General features: G+C 42.1%; 3 protein-coding genes across 15 annotated transcripts in view; 1 reads left to right on the top strand and 2 right to left on the bottom strand.

The window, feature by feature from the left end:
* AGFG1 (ArfGAP with FG repeats 1) overlaps positions 1-542 on the top strand; it is a 46,450-nt gene extending 45,908 nt beyond the window's left edge. For all 11 annotated transcript variants that reach the window (XM_068200882.1, XM_068200886.1, XM_068200884.1 and 8 more), the window contains one exon: positions 284-542. In XM_068200882.1, the coding sequence (XP_068056983.1) occupies positions 284-343 (60 nt within the window). In that variant the 3' untranslated portion in view covers positions 344-542. The remainder of the gene's footprint in view (positions 1-283) is intronic.
* A 2,280-nt stretch (positions 543-2,822) lies between these two features.
* Positions 2,823-16,818, bottom strand: LOC137480044 (thiamine transporter 2-like). Of its 2 annotated transcripts, none has more exons than XM_068200891.1 (6): positions 16,690-16,818; positions 9,995-10,151; positions 7,308-8,124; positions 5,126-5,318; positions 4,482-4,623; positions 2,823-3,732 (listed from the first exon to the last, which is right to left on the bottom strand). In XM_068200891.1, the coding sequence occupies exons 2-6, from the start codon at positions 10,142-10,144 to the stop codon at positions 3,610-3,612; spliced, it is 1,425 nt and encodes a 474-aa protein (XP_068056992.1). In that variant the 5' UTR covers positions 10,145-10,151; positions 16,690-16,818; the 3' UTR covers positions 2,823-3,609. The 2 variants fall into 2 exon arrangements, with proteins under 2 accessions (XP_068056992.1, XP_068056991.1); XM_068200890.1 differs by lacking the exon at positions 16,690-16,818 and adding an exon at positions 11,916-12,326.
* Positions 14,173-25,836, bottom strand: LOC137480043 (thiamine transporter 2-like). Of its 2 annotated transcripts, XM_068200887.1 has the most exons (6): positions 24,407-25,836; positions 21,572-21,737; positions 20,420-21,236; positions 18,766-18,958; positions 16,690-16,831; positions 14,173-15,551 (listed from the first exon to the last, which is right to left on the bottom strand). In XM_068200887.1, the coding sequence occupies exons 2-6, from the start codon at positions 21,719-21,721 to the stop codon at positions 15,372-15,374; spliced, it is 1,482 nt and encodes a 493-aa protein (XP_068056988.1). In that variant the 5' UTR covers positions 21,722-21,737; positions 24,407-25,836; the 3' UTR covers positions 14,173-15,371. The 2 variants fall into 2 exon arrangements, with proteins under 2 accessions (XP_068056988.1, XP_068056989.1); XM_068200888.1 differs by lacking the exons at positions 14,173-15,551; positions 16,690-16,831 and adding an exon at positions 16,838-16,977.

The raw sequence follows: 25,836 nt of genomic DNA, 5'->3' as shown, positions 1-25,836 counted from the left end.
GGGGGGTTTTTGCTTTTAATAAGGGAGGGCAGCATGTGACTCTCCTAACTGCAGCTCACTATTCAGATGATATGCCATTTGTAAGGATGTTCAGATCAAAGCAGAGGTACTTTCATACATGTTCCTAGAGTAGTGTAATTCCAGAGAAGCAGCAAAAAGCAGATTGCAATATAAAAAATAAGTATTCCCCAGCAGTTTATTTTAATATATTCTGCATTTGATTTACAATATGGGAAAAAATTTTAAATACTTGCCTTATTTTTCTTTGTTCCTTTTCCCCCAGGCTGGTGCACCAACAGGACAATTTCCAACAGGAAGCTCATCAACCAATCCTTTCTTATAGCCTTATAGACACTTTACCCAAAAGAACTCTTATGTGGTCACATAACATCTCTGCGCCTCTTGCACTGTTGTCTTGTTTCACTGATATTAGCTTTAAACACAAAAGAAGTCTTTAAGAATTAAAAATAAAAGCCTGCATTGTGTACCTTTAAAAAGTTTCAGAAAGGAAAAAAAACCACCCGATACAAAAAACAAGAAAACCAACCCCCCACCAGGTAATAACGTGCAAAACAGAGGGCTTTGGTAACATCCTTGAACCTGTGAGGTGGCAGGTAAAAAGTAGCGGTATCATGTGTATTAAAATTGGCTAATAAGTTATTGCAGATACCACATTCATTATGCTGCAGTACTGTACATATTTTTCTTAGAAAATAGCTATTTGTGCATATCAGTATTTGTAACTTTAACACATTGTTATGTGAAAAATGTTACTGGGGAATAGATCAGCCACTTTAAGGTGCTGTTGTATCTCTTGAAAATGAATGAGCTGCATCATTTTAACCATCGATATTGGAAGTCACAAAGTTAAATTGAAGGTTTGTTCATTTCTCAAAATGTTTTCCTTTCCTAAGAGCTCTTCTATTTATACATGCCTAAATCTCTAATGTTAGAGGGATACCTGTCTGCATAATAAAGCTGATCATGTTTTGCTACAGTTTGCAGGTGAAAAAAATAAATATTAGAAAAAAGAACTGTGTAGCATTATTTCTGTGCAGTAACATATACTGGATGAAAATGTACACACTGTGTCTTGTACACAGATGAAGTTTCCAAAGCAATGTGTTTAAAGGTGAGTTAAGTTTGAAGTTTTCACATGCCTCACTTGGATGTGTTTCTCTTTATCCTTGTGATGAAGCTCACTGTTCTAGCTCAGGTGAAGTGACCTGTCACACATGAGAGTTTTAGGTGAGGTTTGGATTGTTTGAATAGAGTATGTCATGAAGGACACTGGAAGCACTGTGAAGGGTTGTTACTGGAGAGAAGGTTTGCAGTAAAGACACCTTATTATGGGTAACTAATGACAGGCTCTGAACAAGCCTTAGTTGTGGTATGAACAGAGTGTGTAACAGCAGGCCAAGGGACCACAAATGTAATAGTCCTCTCTTTATTAAAAACTGATACATATCACTAAGAGCTCCTGTGGGATATTAATTTTTTTTTTTCTAATTTACAGAAATATCTCCTGCCGTACTACAGTGAAATTTGTAGAGGGAAAAAAATGTTTGGCTTGTCTTCCTCTGTAACAGTGATGAGGTTCAAGCAAAAATATAACTGAATCAAAGCAGTTGGTGTTTTAAACAGAGATAATTTGGCTACCGTTCAAGTGTAATACTGGAACTAAGCAAATAGTGTAAGTATATTGTGAATGCATCAACTGAAAGCTTAAAGGTTTCTGACCAGCTGGAGAATAAAATTCTAACAGCTTTCAGGATAACAGGAATAAATAAGGTGAGACTGATTTTTTTGAAAAGGACGTGCGAGTCCATTTGAGATAAACATGAAAATTCTTCGAGGTAAGACATTTCACTTGTAATTGACTGCCTGAATGTCAGATAGATTTTTCTAGGGCATCTGAAAGGTTTGCCCTCTGCTTGTAAAAACATTTATGCTAATGCTTTTGACTTTTGTTGCCTGCCAATGGCGGTTGTAATTGCTTTTTGATTGTTTTTGTTTTTTAAACTTTAGAGATACCAAGCAGGAGACAGGCAGCTCATAAAACATGCTGCCTGTAAGTTTTCTGTACTTAAATATCTGCTTTTGTCCTCTTGGTATATTTAAAATAGTCTTGAAGTCTCTCTTTTGTTTCTGATGGTGACTGCTTGACAGTGTGGTGTTCAGTTCAGTTCCCAACGTTCTCTGGGGAATTCATTGAACAAGTCCCCAGCAACTGGAGGTTTGCAGGGTATTAGTGACACCCTTACTGTCACCACTGTATTTTAGCACAATGTAAATAGTTGTAACTCTCCCTGTTCACCATCCTTGGCTGTTTTAGATAGTAAGAAGTAAATGCAGTGGAGAGTGGGGAACTGCAAGGGTTCAGTAGGGATTGTGGAATACTTAAAAATGCTTAGTCCAGAGAACTGGACCAAATCAAAGAGATGTCTTGTCAAGGAGATGAAAAGTTGTGGAAGAGCAACAATTCTTTGCCCTCTTCACTTACAGTGGTGTAAATTGGGCTTTGGGCAAGGGCTAATGAGATCAGTATCTAATCCAAATATTACTGCTGAGATACTGAAACTGATTGAAGTATGCAAGACATGTAGTTTAGAATATGGTGTAGAAGTAGTGGAATACTTTATTTTTCATAACTGAATTAACTGCAGATAAAAGGTTTGCAACTTTTACTATAGGCAAGCACACCTCTTTAGTCTCTGTTCACAGATTTTAGATTTGTCAAATTCCAGATAAGCTGAAGATCTTGTGTTGTTTTGAGTCTTCTGTATATTGAGCATAAACTGACACCATAGGTGTTTCATTGATTAGGTTTTAAAATAGCTTTATTTACAAAATGAATTTTTCACCCTGACTTTAGATGTTTTTATCATGGAAATCTCTGCAGTTGTTCCCTCAGTTGTTCATGCAAATAGCATAGTTGCCTAAAAGCTGTATTTTTATGCTTTAGAATCAGAGCACTTCACTTGATAACTTTAGGCCCCTTATAAAGAAATTAATATGGAGACCTCCTAGATTAGACTTCAGTCCTAAACATGAGCTGGTACAAGTGTAAGAAGATGCTACACTTGCAGGACCATCCTGAGTTCTGTAAGGCAGATGTGATGTTCAGTTGAAAGAGCCAAAGGCCTCTGTGACAAATTTTCTGACAGGTCATTATATGGTTCAACTGCTTTAGATTCCCTGGGCATGTCTAATGGTCTTCTGTCAGTAAATAAATTGCCTTAAATTTCTGCATTTGATGGAAATACTCAGGAGAAGGGAAAATCCTAAGGTTGTTCTCCGAGTTCCTCTGGTGAGAGGTTGAGGCATTTGTATGTCCTTGTGCTCACTGAGCCTTAATAGAAGTTTGTATGTCAGATCACTAAACTTGAATTAGAAGACTGAGGAATGTTTGTATTAAACTGCTGGTGAAGAAAATGGACCAAATGCATCATCCTGTTGACAAAGCTGCCTGTGCAGTAGGCTCATAAACATCTTGCTTCAACCTGGACCAGTTTTGCTTGATTGAACATTATATTTCTCCTGATTTGTTGTCCAGATGATGGAGCCTTCTGCATTGTTTCTTGTAATGATTGTTTTTGTCTCGGTTGTTTAAAGGGCAGTGCTTTCAGCAGCCACACTTGTATTTCTGCGTTTGATGGAAATTATGGTGTATATGCTTCTGATCAGGAAAATTCCAGTTATGACTGTGAAGTAGCTGCCATAAATGAGAAACTGGGAAATGGAGGTGGGGAAGGAGAAAAGTTATTATCTAACAGCAAAAATAGTTTTTGACTCTAAGGGGTGTCCCTCCATTGCTGCCTTCCCTTCCCTGTTACTTGTGCCCAGAATGACCCCATCTTGAGAGGATTCAAGAAGTCTGGACTGCTTGACTTTACACTGTAGAAGTTCTGTGGTTGTAAAAGGGGGAGAGAATGTTCTGTTATGTACTTCCCCACCTCAGTAAGGGAGGACACTTAGTCTCTTCTCTGGAAACATGAAACCTAGAGACTTAGACCCATTCAATGTCGAAGTTAAAACTAATTTTAGAAATTTAATGGGGAATTGCAATGAGTTAATTTTCAGAATTACAGTAACTTTAAAGGTGCGTCCACTGGAACTATGTAACTTAGAATTACCCTAGTAATAGACCCATAGCTTGTCTTTCAGCTGGCTTCCTGCTTCTGGTTAGGGTATTTTGACTATAAACTTGTGAATAGTAATCCTTTAATTTAAAGAACACCCAGAGTAATAGGTGGTCACCTTTGTTCTCTGTACTGTGAACAGTCATCCCAGCATTGGGAGGCCTAGAGGACAAACAGGTTGTAGTAGTTCAAGCCAGTTCCCTTTAAATGAGCCTTTTTCCAGTTGAGTAACTGTCTTGAGCTTGCACCTGAGCTTGCACATTACCACAGGCTAATCTTGGAGTAGAGCCTGCTTTGGAGCAGAGTAGGGGAACTAAGCAGTGAGACCCAGTGGCTTACCTGAGTGCTGATATCCAGTCCCAGACCTCTTGAATCTACTACAACAACAGTTAAAATTGTCTGAATCACCAGTGCAACAAAGTTGTTGAAGCCAAACATCAAAGCATAACGCGCCATGCTGAGGTTGACAGCAATCTGAAACCTGACAATGAATGCACAGGTTCACAAAACTGTGGAGAGCAAGGACGGATGGATGCACTTTACTTATGGGAACAGTTTAATGTGCACGGAGCACTCTTCAAAGGACAAGGTCACTTCAGTCTTGGCTATTAAGCTTTATCAGCTTCATTTTGACAGATATTTCTTGTTTTTTTCTGGCTTTGTGAATTTTGTGCATCTTATTTACCCTTTACTTGAATGAATATTTTTGCTAAATATCTGTGTATATTCATTGGATCATTTTGAGAATACTCATATGTTGGACATTGAACAGCCAAGTGCAGAAGCTACCGTGTTCTGACTGGCTAGAGTGTACTATGGTAATGGTTAGGTCTTATAATTTTATCCAGTTTTATACAGGCTAGAAACTATATGCTGCTGTCATAACCTATTTATATCTAAGGAAATGTCTAGTAAAATTTTGATAAATATGAAAATTTGACAGTGATTTAAATTGAGTTAGAACAGTTGTATGTTATACTTACGTTGCTATTGTTATAAGGAGCATATAGCAAGCTTTAAATGCAAGGTAACCAGCATAACATGCCCAGATGTTGTCAGTGAAGTGCATAAGAAGCAGAGAACCAGAATCCAGTGCAGAGAAAATTCCCAAAGCCAGTTCTCCAGAGAGATCCCAGTTTACTTTGACATATCCAACTGCCATGGATGTTGCTGAACCTAAAAATTGAAAAGTAGTAATTAAAACTTCAAAACATTATCATTGAGAGCCATTGCATAACTGTCATTGGATCATGCCAGGAGCTCTTCAGTCTTTGTCACAGTGGACTTTGGTAATGGATTATATTTGTTATTAGGGGTGTGGGAGTCTTCCATTAGTTTGGATGATTTCCTCCTTGCTTACACCCTTTACTGACTGAAGGGCTCTGGGGAAGTGCCTCATGCCTAAGGCTGGAGGCAGCAGTGCACAATCTTTTGTTGCTCTGTTTTTAGACAACTAAAAGCAAAAAGAAGAATAATCCCACCAAGCATTTTCTGCCAAAATATGTATAATGAGTTTAGTTACTTCATGTGAAGTTCTTTATGGAAAGAAAATCTTAGCACTGCATGCTTTTTTTTTTTTTTAAATGGAAGTGTATTTTCAGTTTCTGATGGAAAAACCTTATGAAACTGCATTTGTCAATGTGTTATTGGCCATCACATGTAGCAAAACCCTTACTTGAGTCTATTACAGTGTAGCAAACCCCATGTTCTCAGGTGGGCTAGCACAAAAGCTGGACTTTGTTTGCTGGTTGTACGTGCTCTTCATCGGAATTCCAAAAATTGGAACAAACCTTATGGTCCACCCCTGCCATGAGCAGTGGTTCCCAGTGCTGTGAGTGCCTTCTGTACTCTGAAATTGTGTCAAGTGCCAGAGGGTGTAAGTGCAAGAAAGACTTGGGGAACACTACTCAAAGCAGTAGTCAGAAGTCTGGAGTAGCTTCAGTAAAATGGATTTTCATGCTGATTGCAGGGAGGAAAAGTAAACTGACAATTCCCTGTAGAAGTGTGGGATAGAGCTCCTGGCATGTAGGGGGAGACAGCTGTGTAAATGGAAGCTCCAAAAGGAGGCTGTATTGGTGCTGGACAGCTAAGTAAATGAAGTTTCACTTTACCCATATCCATCTCTTCTGTGGCTAAAGAGAAATGGAATTTGGGTGGACCAGATAACTAATGAGAGGCAGAATGGCTGAGGTTGGAAGAGTGATGGAGATCACATGGCCCTGCTAAAAGCTAAGTCAACTAAAGGAAGCTACTCAGGATGTTACCTAGGTTTTGACTCTAGGATGGAGAGTCCGCACCTCTGGCCAGCCTGTTCCTGTTTAAAATCACCCTTGGAATAAAAATATTCTTCTGTGTTTAAGTGGAACTTTGCTTGATTTTGTGCCCCTTGACTCTTAACCTGTCACTGGGCACCACTGGGAAAAGCCTGGTTCCATCCTCTTTGCTCCTCCCCTTCAAGTTTATGCACATTAATAAGATTCCTTGTTTTTCAAGGGTAAAAAAATTACAGTGTTCTCAGCCTTGTCACATCACAGAAATGGTTTCACAAAATATTCCAAGTTGGAAGGGACCCACAAAGATCAAGTCAAAGTCTGAAGTGAATGGCCCATACAGGGGTTGAACACACAATCTTTGTTGTGGCAAACATGCCAATCAGGACACACATGGAGTTGCAGAATATTTGTTGAGGAGCACTTAGACTGGAATGATTTTTAATCCAGTGTCTAAATAGACAATTTCACAGTATGCTCTGAGTAGTATTTAGAGCAATGCATCTGCTAACATGTTCTTTTAATTCTTAAACCAGCCAGTTTAAGGTGTATTTGAGGGAGGAGTATGCAAGATATCATTGCACAGGGTTTTGATGTGCTTACTTGAGGTTAAAGACATGGTCTAAACAGAGCTGTAAAATTAAAACTCTTAAAACATTTTGGCAGAATGAGTCTCCTCTTAGAAGGAAAAGCTTATTTATATATGTTTTTTAAGACTGATTTTGAAGAGCCCACTGTAAAAGCTTATAGTAAAATCATGCTTTGCATATCGTTTATCCCTGTCTGTTTAGTCTTCATAGGAGATGGAAAGGCACCAAACACATTGCTGAAGAATCCCTCAGCACAGGATGCAACAACAAGGATGGGCTACAAGTACCGGCAAATGATTGCTTACCCAAAAAAGTTGCTATTGCTTCGACAGCTCCGTTGTACACTGCGGAGCTGTGCGAGGGGGCTCGGAAGTCCCACAGCACCTGCACATAATTCACCACCTGGTTAAAGCCGGCCGTGGCCAGAGCCCACCACAGGGACCAGTAGAGGAGCTTGCGGGAGCCGTAGCAATCCCTCAGGTCCCTGCCCAGCTGCAGCAGCACGCTGAGCGTGTGCCTGTGGGGCCCGGCATTGCCAGCCTGGGGCTGGGGGGTCGGGGCCCTGGCAGCAGCATCGGGGCTCCTTTCCTCTTGGCAGCTCGAGGGCCCGCGGGCAGCGCCCGCAGCCGGCCCTTTGCCAGGCCCTGGCAGAGGCTCAGGGGCAGCTTTCCTGTGGAAGAACATGCTCCTCTGGGGCGTGGGCAGGAAGAACGCGCACAGGGACGCCAGGGACACGGAAGCCAAGGTAATGGCGTTGAGGTAGAAGTAGGAGACGTGTGCGAAGGACACCAGCAGCTGTCCCAGCACGGCGGCCACGGTGGCTGCCACCAGAGTGACACTCCTGCAGTAGCTGGTGACCTTCTGGTAGTGTTGGTTGCTGACCACGCTGTAGATGTAGGCGTAATAGGCCACCTCGGTGGCTGTGACCATGCCATAGAAGAATTCCACCAGCTGCATGGCCAGCACTCCATGTGCAAAGAGCAGCAGGAGCCACGTGACGATGAGGCTGATGCCCTGCAGGAGGAGGACGGGCTTGTAGCGCACGTAGTCTGTGAGCAGGAACACTGGGAAGAGGAGAGCGAGGTAGGAGTACGTCCAAACTGGCAGAATCTGGTTGGTAACCTAGAACACAACAAAAGTGGAAACCTTAAAAGAAACAAGCAAGACAGTCCCAACCACCCCCTACATTTAAAATACCCTTTTGGATGGTGTTACTGCTGAAACATAGTTGTGATGATATGAAACATTGAATTGTGTGAACAGTGCAGGCTTAAGTTACAGGGTTGTGACTTCACTATGTAAGGACTAAAGACAATGATGCTATGCTCCATTAAAGAAACAGATCGATTGGCATAAAAATTAATTCCAATAAAGGCCTAATGAAAAGGCTGTTTTGATGTGCAGCTGTTTAAAATACTTGTAACTTTGTGTCTGATGTAAGTCTCTCTAGTTTCAAATCCTATTCCCTACAGTGCCTGAAAATGAAGGCCTGTTTTAACTTAATGTGAGTCATTGTATGCCTTTGGTCACCTCTTTCCCTTGTTAGGTATAGAAAAAAAAATAAAAAAAAAGCATGTGCCTCTTACAAAGGGGAACTGGAACTGCACATAGTGTGAAGCTGCTACTAGGGTATTGCATCCTCTATGTTTTTTCTGATTTAAAGTGTAAGAAGTAAGGAAGTCTTTCAGTAAGTTTAAGGTGGGCTTCAATACATAGATGCCCTGTGAAGAAATTCTTTCTCTTTTTTAAAAAACTATTCTGAATTTAGGTTGGAAGGTGCTGTTTGTGGTTGCCATTAAAGGTCAGTGCCCAGGCAGTTTGGACACACCTGGGGCAGGTATCCCTCTTTTAGATGCACATCACAAAACTACCTTCTTCTGTGACTCTGTGTTGTGTGTTTTGGGGAGGTTTAGCCCAGTAATTGTGGGGCTTGCTGAGGTATCCATTCCTGATCTCTTGTTCTCTGTTTAAGCAATTAGACTAGAAAAGAACTGTATCAAATGCTGGGGGAATTGAGTGAGTTGCATGGTGAGCTGCAGGTTCACTGTATCTTTCTGTGTGACTTCTTTTGTTTCTCTGAACTTAGAATTACCTCATGGAATTAACTCACTGGAGGCGAGTTTGACTGGGAGAGAAAATATTTATACTGTGCTTGATTTTGAGTTAAGGATTCTTGCTGAAATCAGAATTAAGGTGTTCTATGATGCTATGTGTGTGATTTATATAAGAAAAAATGCTTTCCTTTGTGCTTAAAAAAAGGGGGGAGAAAAAACTCCCTGACTACCTAAACCACAAATACCTTTTCTCAGCAGAAACCTTGGGTTCACAGTTTGCTGGTAGATTCTGCCTTAACATTTGCTACTGCACATCGGGAACGACTGTTCTTCGTATTAGCTGTATGTGGGTGTAGCAAGCCTGTGTTTTCTAATTATACTGTTAGCTCCATGACTCAGTCACATGTTAACCATGTCCCCTTTTGTTGGGAGGTGTACTCCTGAAGCAGCCAGTGCTGAACACAGGAGCATAGCAAGGAAACTTGGAATGCATGTTTTTGTCAAAAAACCCCAATTTTTCTGAACGTGAACCTAATATCCACAGGTTAATGAATGCATGAAATATAGGGAATATAGGAAATAAGCTTACAACTCATAAGGGGAAGGCTGCTTAGCTTTCTTATGTTTTGAAATCAATTGTCAGTGTAATCAATTCCATAGTAAGTATAAATAATTGTCTCCTCTGGGGTGGAGAGAGGAACTAGCTGACCTGATTTTGCCAAAAATATCAACTACCAAAGGGGTTTCAAAGTCCTAGGAATGTAGGGACTTTAGAGTTTGGAGCTCCTGCCAAAGAGGTGACTCATTACTCTTTTCCAGAAGCATCTTAAATATGGGCCTTTAGATAAAATATTCACACTTCATCTTCCCTTCAGTTACTGCTGTAAGGCCTAATGCTTTAAGCATTTTAGTTACTGCTTAAGAGAATAGTTACATACCTCTTCAGTTGTTAGGTTTTTGTCTGGTCCTGTTAGATAGGGGGTGAGAAAAGATTCTGATGGCCTCATTGTGGTGAAAAATCCATTTGCACAGATGATCACCGTGGGATAAATCCAACTGTGGCTTACAGCTCCCTTCCAGCAATCCATAATTTACCTAAACAAAAAAAAAAAAAAAAAGGTGGCAAAGGAAGACTAGATGCTCTTCACAGTTGGTAAAAATTCATTTTCAAGTTTACTTTTTAACTAAACCTACACTCACTCCCCTGAAGCCATAATCACCAGTGAAGGCTGTGGTGGTGGCGTCCAGTGTAACTGTACTTAGGGGGGATGGGTGGCTGGTGTGCAGATGTAACCAAACCACTGATCTCAAGCTCTCCTGCACTGAGCTGCACACCTAGATCTCCTCCAAGGCAGGGACACCTCTAGTAGTTACTCCTGATGCTGAGATTCTTTGCTGCAACACAGTCTTGGTAAGTGACTAATGGTGTGCTCAGCCTTGAAACCTTGGCTAATTCATATAAAGAACTTACTGCACATATTGCAGAATGGAAGCAGTTGACCAAATCTGGGACTAGGAATGGGTCTAAGCTGCACCGAAGCTCCTCTCTGAGAGGAGTTTAGAACCCAGTGACTTAGCAGGAGGGTCTCTCTGACAGTTTTACCTGATCTTGTCATCTCTGCACTAAGTCAAGCACACTTTCCTGTTGAGTCTTGTTAAACCACTGTCACATTTACCACTGAACTTTGTTATATTGATAAAGGGCATTGTCACTTCTGTCTTGTGAGTGACGTGCAGGGCTCCAGCTGTGCCACGTGCCTAAGCCAATGTTCCCCCCTCTGAACCTGCCTGGCATTACAGCTGCAGCTTGGAAATGAGCAGCTGGATCAAGGTGCATCAGCGCTGGTAAACTCTGTATTGTCTGTCAAAGGTTGTTCGTAGTGACGTGCTTAGGGGTGAGTGGCTGTGCTGTAGCAGAATAAAGTTCCATTACAGTCTCATTTCTGAATATATGAGTGGGCAAAGTATGAGATGAAAGCTCATTCTGTATGCTCAAGGAGATTTTTTTCTGTTGATTTGCAAATATGTTTGAATTTTTTGTTGATTTTGTTGATTTGACACAATGACCATGCAAACGTTCTTGATGGCAATAAAATCCATCAGGCAGCTCAACCCATTGTGACCTCAGTTTCCTTAAAATGCTTTAACACTCACCATCTTTCTTGCACTCCAGTCATTGGAGAGGGTAAAGAAAGATCCAGAAACTACCTGCTCAGACTTGGAATAGAGAACTATTGACTTCACTTTTGAAAGTGATGACCAAAAGGAAAAGGAGGCTTGTTTCTTCAGTGTAGTTAGCAGCAAAAAGAAGTCTAGAAAGATTTGGTTTTTAAAGTTTATTTTACTACTTTTGTGTTAAAAAGTCCATTTCACTGATCCTGAAAATAAGTGAAACAGTGTTTTCAATCATAAGTAAATGAAAGCAAAGCACTAGCTGATGTTTAATCATGCTGCTATAAGCTGTGTATCTTAAATTACTGAATTCCTCTCTATGGCAGACACTTTTGAAAAAGTGCTTCTGCTTGCACTGTGAGATGTTATCCATTAAAACGTAATATAAATTGTATGTTGTAAAGACAATATTTTTGTGACCTCAGAGGAATGTTAGAAAAAGCAGCCCAAACCTTGTAACTTGATTTTTAAAAATTGCCTCCGTCATCTTTCTCTTACAAATAATTGTAAATAAAATATAGTCTCTAGTATCTTTAACTCAAGACCTTATTTGAAATGTGGTAAAAATATAAAAATTAAACCCTGGGCTGATCAGTAACATCTGCATAAATCTTGCATCACCTCCAAATGCACTGAGAAAGTGAGTAGCCAGCACACTCCCAAATAATTCCAACAGTGATGAATTACCTGTCAAGGCTCTGGCTGGGGTGCATTTCCTGTGGATTCAGGTGCAGTTCTTCCTAGGATGACTTTGTCTTGCAGAGAAGTCAGAAACCACCTTTTTGAGCTGGTGGTAGTCAGAAATTTCTGTAACTTTTTTTCCAAAAAGTTATTTCTAAAATTGATAAAATGTTATCAGAATTTAAATAATAGTAATAACAACTCGTCATAGCTGTTCTTTCTTGCAGAACTTGTCCATGAAGATTGCAGGGAAAGTGTTCTTTATGGGTTTTGTCAGCAAACTGAGTTCTATTTTTAAGATAAAACTACAAGACTTAGTGCAGCTAATGATTAATAAAACCTGTTGTGACAAGAAAGCAATGATTGCATTCTTTCTGTTAATAAATACCTTTAAGAGCTCTGGTCTCTGATTCATGGAAAGGCAGATAACCAGTTTTACAGTTTGGGCTAACAGTGTCCTTGTCCTGTGCATAGCACAGAGGCCTCTGGCCTCTGACTGTCCTGGCTTTGCTGGGGCTTTGGGAGGTAGGACAGCACATGCTTCCTACTATTAACTGGCCAGGAATTAATTCTGTATGAGGACAGATCTGTCATTTAAGGACAAATGAACAAAATTAAATTGCTAAATCTAGGTTCTAAGCTAAAAACTGAACAGGCTTGCTTCAGAGAAATGCTGCTGCTTTTCTTTCCTTTACCCATTTTTTTTAGACTGTACTGCCTGCATCTTCCAAGGTTCATCAGAGGCTGGAGTTCACCCTGAAGCCTGTTGGTAGGATGTGTGTTGACCCTGGGAGCAGATGCTGGAGGGCCCTTTGAGAGCTCTACAGAGCCTGGTCTGGTCCTGCAGGTATGGGAGGTTCCCTCAGTGCTGAGGTGTGGTGCAACCAGGCAGGAAATGCTCAGGGGAGCCAGGACTGCCTCTGTCCTTCATCCTCCTCCCTGGCCAAGGGCTTCCGAGGCAGGGAAAGAGCCTTGGGAAGGGAAGGTGCTGCTGGGCAGGGGCTGAAAGGGCTTGGGCAGTACCTGCATGTTTTGAATACAAACACACTATTTGTTCCTTCCTTGTCTGCTCAAACTGGCCTTATCAGCTTGTTGGACTGTATCTTCATGGAAGATTTGTGCCCAAACCCACCAACGTTTCAAAGGTAATTAGTGGTGTATTTAGAGGGGGTTGCAGCTATGGGGAGGAATGTGCCCAGCTCTGGAGTTCCGTGTTTGCATGGAAACCTTTAACACACTGGAAGAAAAACAAGCAATACTAAAAGCTGCTAGGAGAGGTGGATGTGTTGAGAATTTCCTTTTCCTGCAGAACTAGACAGCCTGTGGTTCCAGCCTTCCTTGTAGCCTGCCAAATCTCATCTCCTCTCCAGAGTTTGTGTGTGCAGGTATACAAACACACAGGTGCATGTGTATACCTTACTCTTGCAGAAACCTCTGATTGCTGGATGAGTTCCGATTTGCAGCTGAAAACCCAGGATAACAAGGCCTTGTCTTTCTCCTTCTAACACTCCTAAGAGCTGCCTTCTTCCTCCCCTATTCTCCCCATAATTCTTCCTGCCAGCTTCCAACCTAAGAATCATTATTTTGGAGATTAGAGAGAATAGGAATTGATTCTTTTTTTCTTTAAAGTCTTATCTGTTTTCTGAATATGGTTTTCTCTAAAGCTTCAAGCCAAATACATTGTGTCTGCTCTGTTCCTTTGCTCCTCAGTGGCATCCTACAGACACAGAGTTAGCTCTAGCCAGAACATAAGAATGGAGCTGAAAATATGAAGTTTCTCTTTTTAATGTAAATACAGGCTCTTGTTAACTTCTAGTCTGGGACTAACTCCTAGTTCTAAACTGAATGCCTCAAAAGAAGATTGCTACTTACAAGGAAGAATAGAAAAAGTAGTCCTTGCTTTCCTGGATTCTGTCCCTGTTTCTTCAGGCAGGAGCATCATGCCCTCAGTTCTGCAGTAAGAAAAGAACTCTCACTGGAGACTAAGTGAATCTCCCACTTTTATGACTGCAATGGTTAAACTGTTCTGCTTAGAGCCAGTTTACAACAATGTCCCCACAATGTAAACAAAAGGCCTAAAAAAATTAGCCAGGTTCATTTTGTCAGATCCTACTGATTCTTCTTGTGACTTGAAAGAAATTGCTTCTGTCCTGCCTGCCCTTGCCTCTGGGCACTTTGTCTAGTTGCAGTGTGTGACAGTGGTATGAAAAGCTGGTCTCCACAAATGATAGCTTGTGTCTCTACAGGAAAAATATTCTGTAAATGCTAAGTGGTTTTTATTAGTTAGATGTAGATAGTGGAAGCTAGAAGCAAACAGCAGTACAGAAATAACTTCAGCATATGGATATAGTTCATATTAAATTAGACATTCACTATGCAAACTCATTCCTAGTCTCTTTTTTCTTCTCCCGGACTGTCTTTTGGACAAAATTAGCTGTAGGACTTGGAGCTTCTTGACAAACTCTGAGTTTGGCTGATCCTGCCAAATTCTTGGCCAAGATCAGTGGACCTCCCTCACTTGGCACTCAAAAGCACACATGATGCTTACTGTTTCAGTTATAAATCTTCTTGGATATTCCTGTTAATCTGGAATTTTCCTTTGTGGAATTAGCTAAATTTCTCCAAAATGTCCTTCTCTGGTTTTAGTCTGTGTTACTTAAGCCCCTTCATATTATTTCTTTTTCTGCTGAAAGAGGAAGACAATCAGTCCTGAATTTAATGTTACTGGAAGCACAAGCAAAGGAGTGGTGCTCTTGCCTTTTTGCCTTTTGCTTGGATTCTGAAGTTATTCCTTTCTTGACAGATGTTGCTGTGAAGTCAGCACAGTGTTTGTAGCTCTCAAATGTGGGCCAAGCAACAACTGTGATGTAGCAGTGTTGCAGTGAAGCTCCCAGGACGGGTTGTGTAAGCCCAGATTTTTGCAGTCTGTGTGCACTGAGCTGTGGGATGAGACAGGAGGAGGCTGTCCCCCATCTGCCTGTACTGGGTATGAAAGAATAGAATGATGCAAACATGATCTTTTCTTTCTTGGTTCAGAGCAAGGGCTGTGCAAAGGGGAGTCAACACCTTCAGCCACTGCATCAGCAAATGTGACAGAAGCAGCTTTGTCAGCACCACATTCAGGAGCTACAATGAGCAAGGCAGGGTGAACTCTGCTCTCTGCCATTGTGCACGGGGGATGCAAAGGGGGTTGCTCTGATTCTGTGTATAAATTACTGCCCTTAAGCTATTTATACACATGTAAATAAGAATCTAAAGCAACTTATCTTTTATTCTTGGCACAGTGCCATTCTGGTGAGCTCTCTGCTGGCATATGTTGTGTTGAAGTGCTGGAATGATTCAGCGTAGCTTTTCAGGGCTGAGTTGAACGCTCTTCTTGCACTGCTGTTCCCTGCATGCTGCTCTTCTTCCCTGCTGGGAGCCCTTCTCCCAGGAGAAGCCCTTCTCCAGCCTGCCTGCCTCCTACAGCCGTGTCATGTAGCTTGTGACAATCTGCTTTCTTGACTCGTGCTCAGCCTGGTTCAGCTGCTCTGTGCATGATCTCATTATTTTCCTTTGGCATTTGCATGAGACCAGCACACAAATGCTTCTGATCATGAAAATCCCATGTATGACTGCAAAGTAGCTGCCATAAATTAAAAACTGGGAGAGGAGGAGAAAAAGGCAGAACAATTAATGAAAAACACATTAGAGAAATTCTGCTTCTTCTGAAGATGACAGTCACTCTGATTTTCTTGTGTTCTGGCAGTTTCTGTACACTTGAGTTTTTGCTTTGTGATTAAGCAAAATCTCAGCTTTTCAAGTACACAGAGGATAATTGTGAAATGAAGAACTGCCCCTTTCTTCCATTCCTTGTGCCTCTTAATAAACATCAGACAGGGAGAGGGATAAGAACAGGATATTTTTTCTTTTAGTGCAAAATGTAGAAGTACCTTCATTACCCACGTGGTCATGAATAAGCCACATGAAGAACCTGAGTTCTTGTTTTGCTTTTGCACATTTCAGTAACTGTCACCACAATGGTTTCAGTAAATACACTGCGATTTTATATCAGTGTTTCCAACAACAGTGGCAAGGCTATTTATGAAGTCCTACACATTCCTGTCCTTAATTTTAAAAATTTAATGTTTGATTCAATCTTTATTCTTTCAAAGTCACTTTTGCCTTCTCTGTGCAGAGTGTGAATAGCTTTAGTCTTCAGACCCATAAGAGTAGAAAGCTGCCCCAGCTGAGAGCCCATCTGACAAAATGCAGAAGTCGGTGGGTTTCAGTTGACTTCAACAAGAGTGACATTGGGTTGAAGTTAGGGACACTGTTGTGAGATAGGATGTCCCATCCCAAATGAAGTTCCCAAGCTGTGGGCAGAAGACTCTATTGTACATGTTAAGATACAGACCAGGTTTGCTCCTGAGCTGGAATCAGAAGTCACATGAGCTGAAATAGATAATCCAGACTGTGCCTCATAGTTCTGAACTCCCATTCTGCATCTGACAAAACCAGCCTGAGCTTTCAGGACGAGAGGATGGTGTCCTATTAACTACTAAAAGTAGTTGGATAGCAGGGCCTGGTTAGTTATGTTCTCGTGTTATCTCCCTTTGAAAAGTAACAGACCAGCATCTGTAATCCTAAATGCATTGGAAGGCAAAAGGGAAGAATGACAAGGGAAGAACAAGGTGTCTGGATTTCTATAGAAGAAAGATAATTAAGTTGTCCGCTGGCATAGGAATTTTGAAGATGACTTGGCTGAGCAGTAAATAGGAAGTAAGGTAACTGCACTTACTTGAGTCACTATGTCCAGTCCCAGGCCTCTTGAATCTACAACAGCTATCGTGAGAATGGTCTGGATCAGCAGGGCAATGAAGTTGTTGAATCCAAACATCAGGGCATAGCGTTCCATGCTCAGATTCACAGCGATCTGGAACCTAATGGGAAACTGGCAGGTCAGTCACTTCCCACTGGGAAAGCTATTGCTGGCTAGCAGTTGATGAAGAAATAATGATTCATGGAGATGGTGCATCAAGGACAGAGGAAATGGTGCTTCATTTGTTTGTTTGCTTCCTTGCTTTCTCTGGAAAAAAAAAAGAGTCTGGAGTGCCATGTGGCAAGCACATTTCTCTCTCTCTCAGGATTTATAGAGGTACACAGAGAGAAAGAAAGAGAAAGCAATTTCTATTTCTGCACCTTGTTTTTCTCATGTGGAATGTGCTTGGAGCATTTTTTTACCTGGGGTGATTGCTTGATTGGATTCTGGTGAGGATTGTTTGAGTCTGGTGGCCAATCCAATCCACCTGTGTCTGGACTCTGGAGAACAGGGTCATGAGTTGTGAGGAGTTAGATATGGTAGTTAGAAAAAGCAGCATGTAGTTTTTAGTATGCTCCTTTATATAGTACATTAATGTACTATAGCATAGTTATAATAAAGAAATTTCAGCCTTCTGAACTGGAGTCAGATATCATCATTCTTCCCATTGGGTTCGCCTGCATTTTACAACAGTACCGTAGTGTATTTTATTGTTTTTTTGAAGTGCATGGGCTGCTTTTCTAACCCCTGCTTTCAGATGATCAGGTAGAATTTCAGTTATCTATACCCTTTCCCTTTGTTACTTCTCGTCCTGCACAGACTGTGCCAGCCAGGCTGTACAGAGTTCATGCCTGGAAGCTGGCACTGGAAGCAGTTCTGCCGTGGCTGGCAGGTCACTCTGGGTATCTTCTAACCAAGCTTTCTGTGGTGATGAGTCGCGTTTTGCTTTGTGATTTGACAGTGGAGGCAACATGCTGCTTATTTCTGTCAAGAGCCTGTAGATTTTTATTTGTAATATCTTTTATGACAATAATCAAAACATCTTTCTTTGTAATATATACCTGCAAAGTTTCTATACAAACAAAAGGGTGTTATTCCTTCAGGATTTATTTTCAATTATTTTAGCTTGGGAGTTTTTTGCAAGATTGTACTTTGTTGGGGGTTTTTTTAGAATATATTGAAATAGTCCAGGTGTAATTAACTAAAATGTAATAACAATCTACCAAAATGACAAATAAGAGCTCACTTGGCTTCCTTCAAGATAGGCATAACCTTGCCATGCATTATAATGTTTGCAATTTTTTAAAATGGTATCTGATTAATTTTGGAGTTTGACACAAAATGCATCCAGTATTTTTGTTAATGAAATAGTGCGGTATGTCTAAAGACATTCCAAGCAAGAAAATGACTGGAGCAATTATATTTTATATTTATTACACAGGATAAAATATTTGTTGTTAATATTATTTATACATTTCTATTTCTGACAACAGAATAGCTTGGTCTCCTATGAGATCTTGTCGGAGTTTATATGTCCTATGTTCCCTTTTATTCCTTCTTTACATCTTAATATCATTAATGATTATATGTATAAAATTATGTTGGGGAATACTTTATATTGAGTTTTCCTGCATTCATGCAGTTCATGGCGTGCTAAAAGGTTTATCAGTAGGGGGTCTAGGCATATGGTGATCCTAAAGGATGGCTGTCAAGGTATGCTTGTCCCTATTGTTCACTTTGCATCTTTCCTGCTAGGAAGGAGGGAAATGGCTTCTACATTTTGCTGTTACCATTGCCGTTAGTAATAACGTTACTTTGTGCCTTCTTTAATTTCTGCTTAGGTAAATGTTCGATGACCTTTTGACAATTTTTCTTTCCTGGTTGTTTGGAAGAATGAAAACAACATAACCAGACATTGAAGTGTTCTTGTCCTTACCTAAACAGTTATGTCTAGCATTAGGTCAGCTGCCTCTGAAGAAAAGGATGCCCAAAGCAAACTCAAAGTAGGGTCAGTATTCTGTGCATGATGGCAGCATTGTGATGGTTTGTACTTACGTTGCTATTGTCAGGAGGAGCATATAGCATGCCTTGAAAATGAGATATCCAGCATAACATGCCCAGATGCTGGTAGAGAAGTGCATGAGAAACAGACAACTGGCATCTATTGCAGAGAAGATCCCTAAAGCCAGTTCTCCAAAATAGTCCCAGTTAATCTTCACATACTGTACTAGGAAAGATGTTAGTGAGCCTAGAAAAAGAGAAAAAAATACGTGTAAATACTGTATCTGTTCCACAGCCTGTATGACCAAGACTTGCCACATTCACATGCCAAAAGGCAATGCTGAATAATGAAGCAGAGTCGTCTGAAGTTTGAAAGCATTTCTGATGACTTCTGCAGCTGTGCAGATGGCTGGTCATTTTAAGACAACTGCATATATCAAGTCTCTGCCATTCCTGTCTTAGTGTTTTATTCCACTTCACAGGATAAACTGTAATGCAGAAGGATTCATTATTTAGGTGTCTGTACACAGCATGTATCTCTGGGGAGAGAATTAGGAACATGGTTTGGAGTTCAAGACGGAAATTCTTCCACCTTCTCCTAGCTAGGCTAGTAAATCTTCCATTGAACAGTTTAGCTCTGTGCCCCTCATAGAGGGGGTAAACTGTCAAAAAAGTGAGTTTTGAGGCATCAAGGAAGTATATCCAAGGAACGAGAAAGGATAGGTTTGCTTTAGTGGGCCTCTTAGAATATGCATCTGTTGCAAAGTTAAGCCACCTGACTGCCCATCTTAGGGGTCCTAGACAATTTAAAAACATCTATACTTAGACACTGAGAAATAGGCAAGTCCACGAGAGAGAGAGAAATTCAGCAAGGAGTAGATACTACAGGAGGACTTCAAGTTCATGATTTACGTGGTCTATTTAGTTGCCTGCTGCAAAAGTAGTCTCTATTTCTCCTAAATGTCTGTAAGGGTGACCTGAATGACTAGGTGTGATGCAGGCGTGCTTATTTTTCCTGGTACAACACACCCCCAGGTCTTGTGCAAGTTCTTCACAACAGCACAATGTGAGCCAAGGCAGGGTGGTATTCTCTGATGTTACCTTTTGATAACCTCACTTTGTTTGTGTGGTGCAAGCATCTGCTCCTGGTAGAGAAGTGGAATGGTTCATATTAGGATTGTAAGGATTCACAGAATCTTTTTTTTCCCTAAAAATCTGTATCTTGCAATGACTAAAATTTTTCTTTTTGTCTGGTCACACAAGGGTATTTCACTAGAAAAAAAAAATCTAAACGAGAGGACTATGTTCTTTTTGGTTTTTTGTGTAAAATTTTTATGGAAAAACTTCTCCCATCTGTGTAAGCTGATAGCATTGTTATGGGAACAGTGAAATAATTGTTTTGGGGAAAAAAAACCTGCACCCAATAGCCTCATCCAAAGAAACAGGGGTGCTTCTGAATGGATTTACTAGCTAGATGCAGTTCTATGTGACTTGCACACTTTCTGCGTACTGGTAAGTTACAGTCCGCTACTAAAGAAAAACCAACATAACTCACATTTGAACTGTTGTACATCAAAGACCTAGGTCTGGAATGCACAGGGTGTGCACTGGCTCCCTGAAGTGCCTGCAATGGAATGGCACTTTGAAAGTTTACTAAAGTGAAACTTCACAGGCTGTCATTGTGATCAATATTTAAACATTGACTTACTCAGAAACGTTGCTATTGCTTCGACAGCTCCGTTGTACACTGCAGAGCTGTGCGAGGGGGCTCGGAAGTCCCACAGCACCTGCACATAATTCACCACCTGGTTAAAGCCGGCCGTGGCCAGAGCCCACCACAGGGACCAGTAGAGGAGCTTGCGGGAGCCGTAGCAATCCCTCAGGTCCCTGCCCAGCTGCAGCAGCACGCTGAGCGTGTGCCTGTGGAGCCCGGCATTGCCAGCCTGGGGCTGGGGGGTCGGGGCCCTGGCAGCAGCATCGGGGCTCCTTTCCTCTTGGCAGCTCGAGGGCCCGCGGGCAGCACCCGCAGCCGGCCCTTTGCCAGGCCCTGGCAGAGGCTCAGGGGCATCTTTCCTGTGGAAGAACATGCTCCTCTGGGGCGCGGGCAGGAAGAACGCGCACAGGGATGCCAGGGACACGGAAGCCAAGGTAATGGCGTTGAGGTAGAAGTAGGAGACGTGTGCGAAGGACACCAGCAGCTGTCCCAGCACGGCGGCCACGGTGGCTGCCACCAGAGTGACACTCCTGCAGTAGCTGGTGACCTTCTGGTAGTGTTGGTTGCTGACCACGCTGTAGATGTAGGCGTAATAGGCCACCTCGGTGGCTGTGACCATGCCATAGAAGAATTCCACCAGCTGCATGGCCAGCACTCCATGTGCAAAGAGCAGCAGGAGCCACGTGACGATGAGGCTGATGCCCTGCAGGAGGAGGACGGGCTTGTAGCGCACGTAGTCTGTGAGCAGGAACACTGGGAAGAGGAGAGCGAGGTAGGAGTACGTCCAAACTGGCAGAATCTGGTTGGTAACCTAGAACAGAAGAGGAATTGTCAGTGTTTTTATTGTCAAGGAAAGGAAGTTCATGTATTTTAAATGGTGTTGTAGAGGGAAGTTTTTTCTCTGAAGGAATTCATAAAATATATAATCACATTGAATCAGCATGGGACTGTTGGGCAAGCAAATGGATCTTGGATCCATTAAATGGATCTTTTATTTATGCAGTTTGCTGCTAATTGTAACCTGCCAGAGCTGGTTTACTTTGTGTTTTTTTTTTTCCTTTGAATCTTTAAAAAAAACTTTAAACAGTGTTTTCTCTTTCTATTTTCACTACTTCAGTTAAATGAAATCATAGAGTAAAATCATACCTCATCTGTGGTCAGGTTTTTATCTGGTCCTGTTAGATAGGGTGTTAGGAAAGGTTCTGATGGTTTCATCATGTAGAAGAATCCGTAGAGGCAGAGAATCAGGGTTGGAAAAGCCCAGGTGTTGGTTTTCACTTGCTTCCAGCAGCCCATGGCCTCTGCAGCAAAGATGAGGATAAAGTTTGTTAGAATAATGATACTGCCAATGCAAGTGCAAAGAGATCTTGTAATTGATTTTTATTTTGTGGTTTCTAATGCCTAGGAGTGCTCTTTAGGGGTTGACAGTTCAAAATAATTTTTATTTGTAATGTTAAAGTGAGCAGCTATTCCTCACATTTGTCTACTGCTCTCTTTGTAGAAAGTGCAAAAAAATTCATAAAAAATGAAATTCATAAAATTCATAAAAAATTCATAAAAAATGAATTGGAAGATCCTTAACTGGGAGACAAACTACCCTGTCATTTCATCTGCACTGACCAAGATAAACACAAGAAAAGTCTTTCTAGATTGAAGTGGCTGATGACAGCTGAGCACTGAGATTTCCCTCGACACCGTGACTGATCACAGCCAAGCACCTTGTTGAATGATGAGGATAACTCTGGAGCCTAGCAGATGGAGCTGCTAAGTAATACAGAAAGGATATCAAGCCAGACTCTCATCTGGAATTATCTGCATAAGAAGTCCATTTTGGATACAGACATCATATTTTCCATTTATAAAAGTGGTCACAGAAGGTTAACAGCTCATGCTAAAATGAAATGAAGCAGGTATTTTTGTTCTTGTCACTAGTGAGGTGATGGAATAAATTAAAATTTGCAACTCTGCTGGACAGAGCCCAAACAAAAATCAAAATGGGTGTAATGGGGACATGCAAAGGAAATAGGCAGTAAGTTAATATCCATATTCATGTTACTATAGGCAATGTCAAGAATCCTAAATACGTGCAGTTCATCTTTTGGAGCCCTTTGGACTTTGCATATTAGCAGATGGGATTTCTATCACTCTGCTTTTGACTTTTATCTACTTCCCTCCTGATAACTCTTTCTTTTTTTGGGCAAAAAATGAATCTTATAAAAATCTTAAAAATTATGTAGTGTTTTTTCACAAACTTTTTTGTAAAAGCTGGAGGCAGGTCTATTCAGCCCAAAGCAGTCATGTCCTGAGGAGTATATCACTCCAGGCTGGATGGGCAGAGGATCTTTTTTTATAGGATGTGATATGTTTAAGGCAGTATGTATTATCCATCTTCTTTTCAAACTTCATGCTATGACAGCACATTTTACTGACAGCCTGACACTCTAAGAAATAAGTGCAGATCTAAGGGAATTTGAATTACTTCCTTTGGAGCAAAAGGGCTGAGAGCATGGGCATTACAGGATTCCAGCAGAAACGAACCCAGCTCTGTGTCAGCTCTGCAGTGTGAGCCACTAGATGGCAAGGTGGCCCCAGCAAGGCAAAAGGAGCTCGGGAGGACTGTGAGACGGGATGCTCCAGGAAGGAAGCATTTCTGCCCCTCCCTCCTCCCCGGCTGTCGGGACGTCAGCGTGCTGCAAACGCGGCTTTGGCAGGAGCAGTCTGGGCCCTGCCCAGGATCCCCGATCCCTGCCCAGGATCGTGCTCACTGAGTCACCGTAACTGCCCCTGGCTCTCCTCCCACGCGGTCATCAGTAAAGCCATACAGCACCCCAGTGCACGGGAAAGCCTCCTGGGATTCTGAGAAAGGCAGCGAGGAGAGTGGGGTGGAGAGCATCTCTAGCACTGTAATGCGAAACATTTGTACGAGTCAGCTTTGGCATGTAGCCAGGGCGTATTTTTCCCTTTCCAGGCTAGATTCTCTGCCCTGGTCTGTTTCAGACCTTGCCCCGTTTGCTCACTCCCAGCAGGCTGTGTGACACAAGGGCAGCAAGTCTCATGTAGCCTGTCAAAACGTCCCACACCTCGGGAGGTGAGTGGGGCAAGCTGCTGCCTCTGCAGGGCTCGCAGGGGGCTTGTGCTGCCCCTGGGGTGCTGCCCACGGGCGGCAGGGCTTTGCCATCCTGTGCAGGAATTCATGGCTTCAGCTGAAGAACACTGAAGAACACAGAAGAACATCAGGTGTGTCCTGGTCACTGCATCCCTACAGTGCCAGCCGTGCACTGTTTAGGGTTTTGGGCTAGACCTGTACCTCTAACATGCACTTCTGCTCTTTGAGGTGCCAGTGTTAGGCCGGTAGGTAAAGTCAGGTGAGAAGTTTCCCACCTGATATAAGGAGCTGTGCAGAAAAAACCTGTCACTGGTGCTGAGCTGGGAAGGGCAGAGGCTCTCAGGGGCAGCCCACTCTGCCCTTGGGGAGTGGGAGATAGTGTCACCTCACCTGCTCTGGGGTGTGCCACCTCACCTACTCTGGGGTGTGCCACCTCACCTACTCTGGGGTTTGTGTTCCACTCACACCCCAGCCCTTGGTGAAGGCCCCTCCAGCCCTGCAGCTGCTCTACAAGCCCTCCTTTCTGCTTTCATAACTACAAACCTCTGACAACCAGAGCTCTGCCTTGCTGCTTGAGGGGGAAGGATCCAATTTGTTCCTGGTTCAGTCATCCCATGTGGTCAATTTGTCTTTTATAAATCTAGGTTTTTGTTCACTTTTGATGAGATTTTAGGGTGTCTTGGTGTTGTTCTACAACAAAACAATCCTCTGTTTCTTTTTTCCTTCAGCAATTGTTTTGGTGCCAGAGCTGTCAGCTCTTTTACACACAACCTAACACAGCCCCCCAGCTCCCCATTAGATTGCTCTCTTCTTTCCTCCCGCTTTCCCTTGTCATTGCAGGATTTCATATTTCTAAAGTTCATATATAATCATACCTTCTGTGCTGGAGCTCTTCCTTTCTTACTTCCAAGGGAAAAGCCTCCTTTTAGTATTCCCTGTCTCACTTCTGGTTGTCCTGTGTGTATTGCAGCTACTGGACTCTGGGTTTTGTGCTTTTCCTGTTCTTCTGGTGTTACAGCTTGCTCTGGCACCTCCTTTGGAAAGGCCTCCAGCTGGCTTTCTTTCAGCACCCTTAAAGGAGCAGCCAGATAATCCTGGCCTGTCTCTGCCCCAAGGCAGCAGTGAATCAAGACCCAAACTGCAGTTTAGTGCCTGACTGACACAAAATCAATAGAGGAAGTTCTGTTCCCAAAGAATTTTGGGTCTATTTGACAGGATATGTGGCTTGGGAGCCATCTGTGCCTCAAACTGGCCTATATTAAAGAGCGAGCAGTAGCTGTGCATGGGTAGTTACAGAGGTGAGGAGGAGCAAATACCACTGCTGTAAGATTGGAAGGTATCCACACCACTTAAATGGGATTTCAAACTATTCTGAAAAATTTAAAAGGTAAAAAGTAAAACACCCTGCTCTGCATCCTCTTGACTTACTTGCTGGCAAATTTGTCAGATTTTTTGCTTTGACAGGTTCTTACAGTGCTGCTGAAGATGGGGATAGCTGCCCTATAGCCAGCTTCAGAAGATTCTGTGGGACTCACAACAGCAGAGTATACTCTGTGAAATATACAGATTTTCACCAAAAAAAAGTATTTATGGAAATTTAGATCCACTCCCACCCTAGTCACACAGCATGTAGGTCTGAGGGATGAAATAATTATTTAGGAATCTGACCAATACAGAAGGAAAATGTGTAAATATTTGTAAGTAACAGTGAATTATCTAACCAGAGGAAGGCAGCATCTTGGTTCGCACACAGTAAAACAGAACAGTAACTTTATGGACATGTGCATGAATATGAAAAACATTCCTTGCTGGGTCAGAGAAGTGTCTCAGGTCAGCCACCTTTGCCTTCATTCTTGGCCAGATTTTGCAGTCTTTGCCTTCTACCCCTCAACAATCCAATGTTACACGGTTAGTGATGTTAGAGGGGCCATCCCTGCCTCTTGCCTTTTTAACTTTTTTGTTGGCCTTTGTCCATGAAACCATCTCCTCCTGCCTGGGACAGTGCTGTGCACTTCTGGAGTCATACACCTTGAGCTGGGAGGGAGCCATAGGGATCGTCATGTTCCACTCCCTGCTCCTCACAGGACTATCTCAAACTGAACCACGTGACTCATGGTGCATCATCAGACACTCCTCACATGCTGGCAGCATCTGTAATGTGTGTGAAACTAATGCATGGAAGGAATGTAAGTAATGTAATGTAATAATTCCTTTGGGCTCTTTCCCAGCCATCAGTCACTGCTGATACTGATCCCAGAGTTATCTTGGTTCTTTCTGTTCTATTGACCCTGTAGCTATAGGAGGT

This window comes from Anomalospiza imberbis, chromosome 10 (genome assembly GCF_031753505.1).
Source record: "Anomalospiza imberbis isolate Cuckoo-Finch-1a 21T00152 chromosome 10, ASM3175350v1, whole genome shotgun sequence".
NCBI lineage: Eukaryota > Metazoa > Chordata > Aves > Passeriformes > Viduidae > Anomalospiza > Anomalospiza imberbis.
Note: the sequence above shows the minus strand (reverse complement) of the source record. Positions and strands in the feature narration are given on the sequence as shown.

What these genes read in the sequence shown, in the direction of transcription:
- LOC137480044 (XM_068200891.1), bottom strand. Translation starts at nt 10,144, where the DNA reads ATGGATTGCTGGAAGGGAGCTGTAAGCCACAGTTGGATTTATCCCACG. An exon ending in AAAACCTAACAACTGAAGAG is followed by an intron (nt 8,125 to 9,994) that starts GTATGTAACTAT and finishes GTTGTGTTCTAG; the next exon opens with GTTACCAACCAGATTCTGCC. An exon ending in CTCCTTATAACAATAGCAAC is followed by an intron (nt 4,624 to 5,125) that starts GTAAGTATAACA and finishes ATTCATTGTCAG; the next exon opens with GTTTCAGATTGCTGTCAACC.
- LOC137480043 (XM_068200887.1), bottom strand. Translation starts at nt 21,721, where the DNA reads ATGGGCTGCTGGAAGCAAGTGAAAACCAACACCTGGGCTTTTCCAACC. An exon ending in AAAACCTGACCACAGATGAG is followed by an intron (nt 21,237 to 21,571) that starts GTATGATTTTAC and finishes CTTCTGTTCTAG; the next exon opens with GTTACCAACCAGATTCTGCC. An exon ending in CTCCTCCTGACAATAGCAAC is followed by an intron (nt 16,832 to 18,765) that starts GTAAGTACAAAC and finishes GTTTCCCATTAG; the next exon opens with GTTCCAGATCGCTGTGAATC.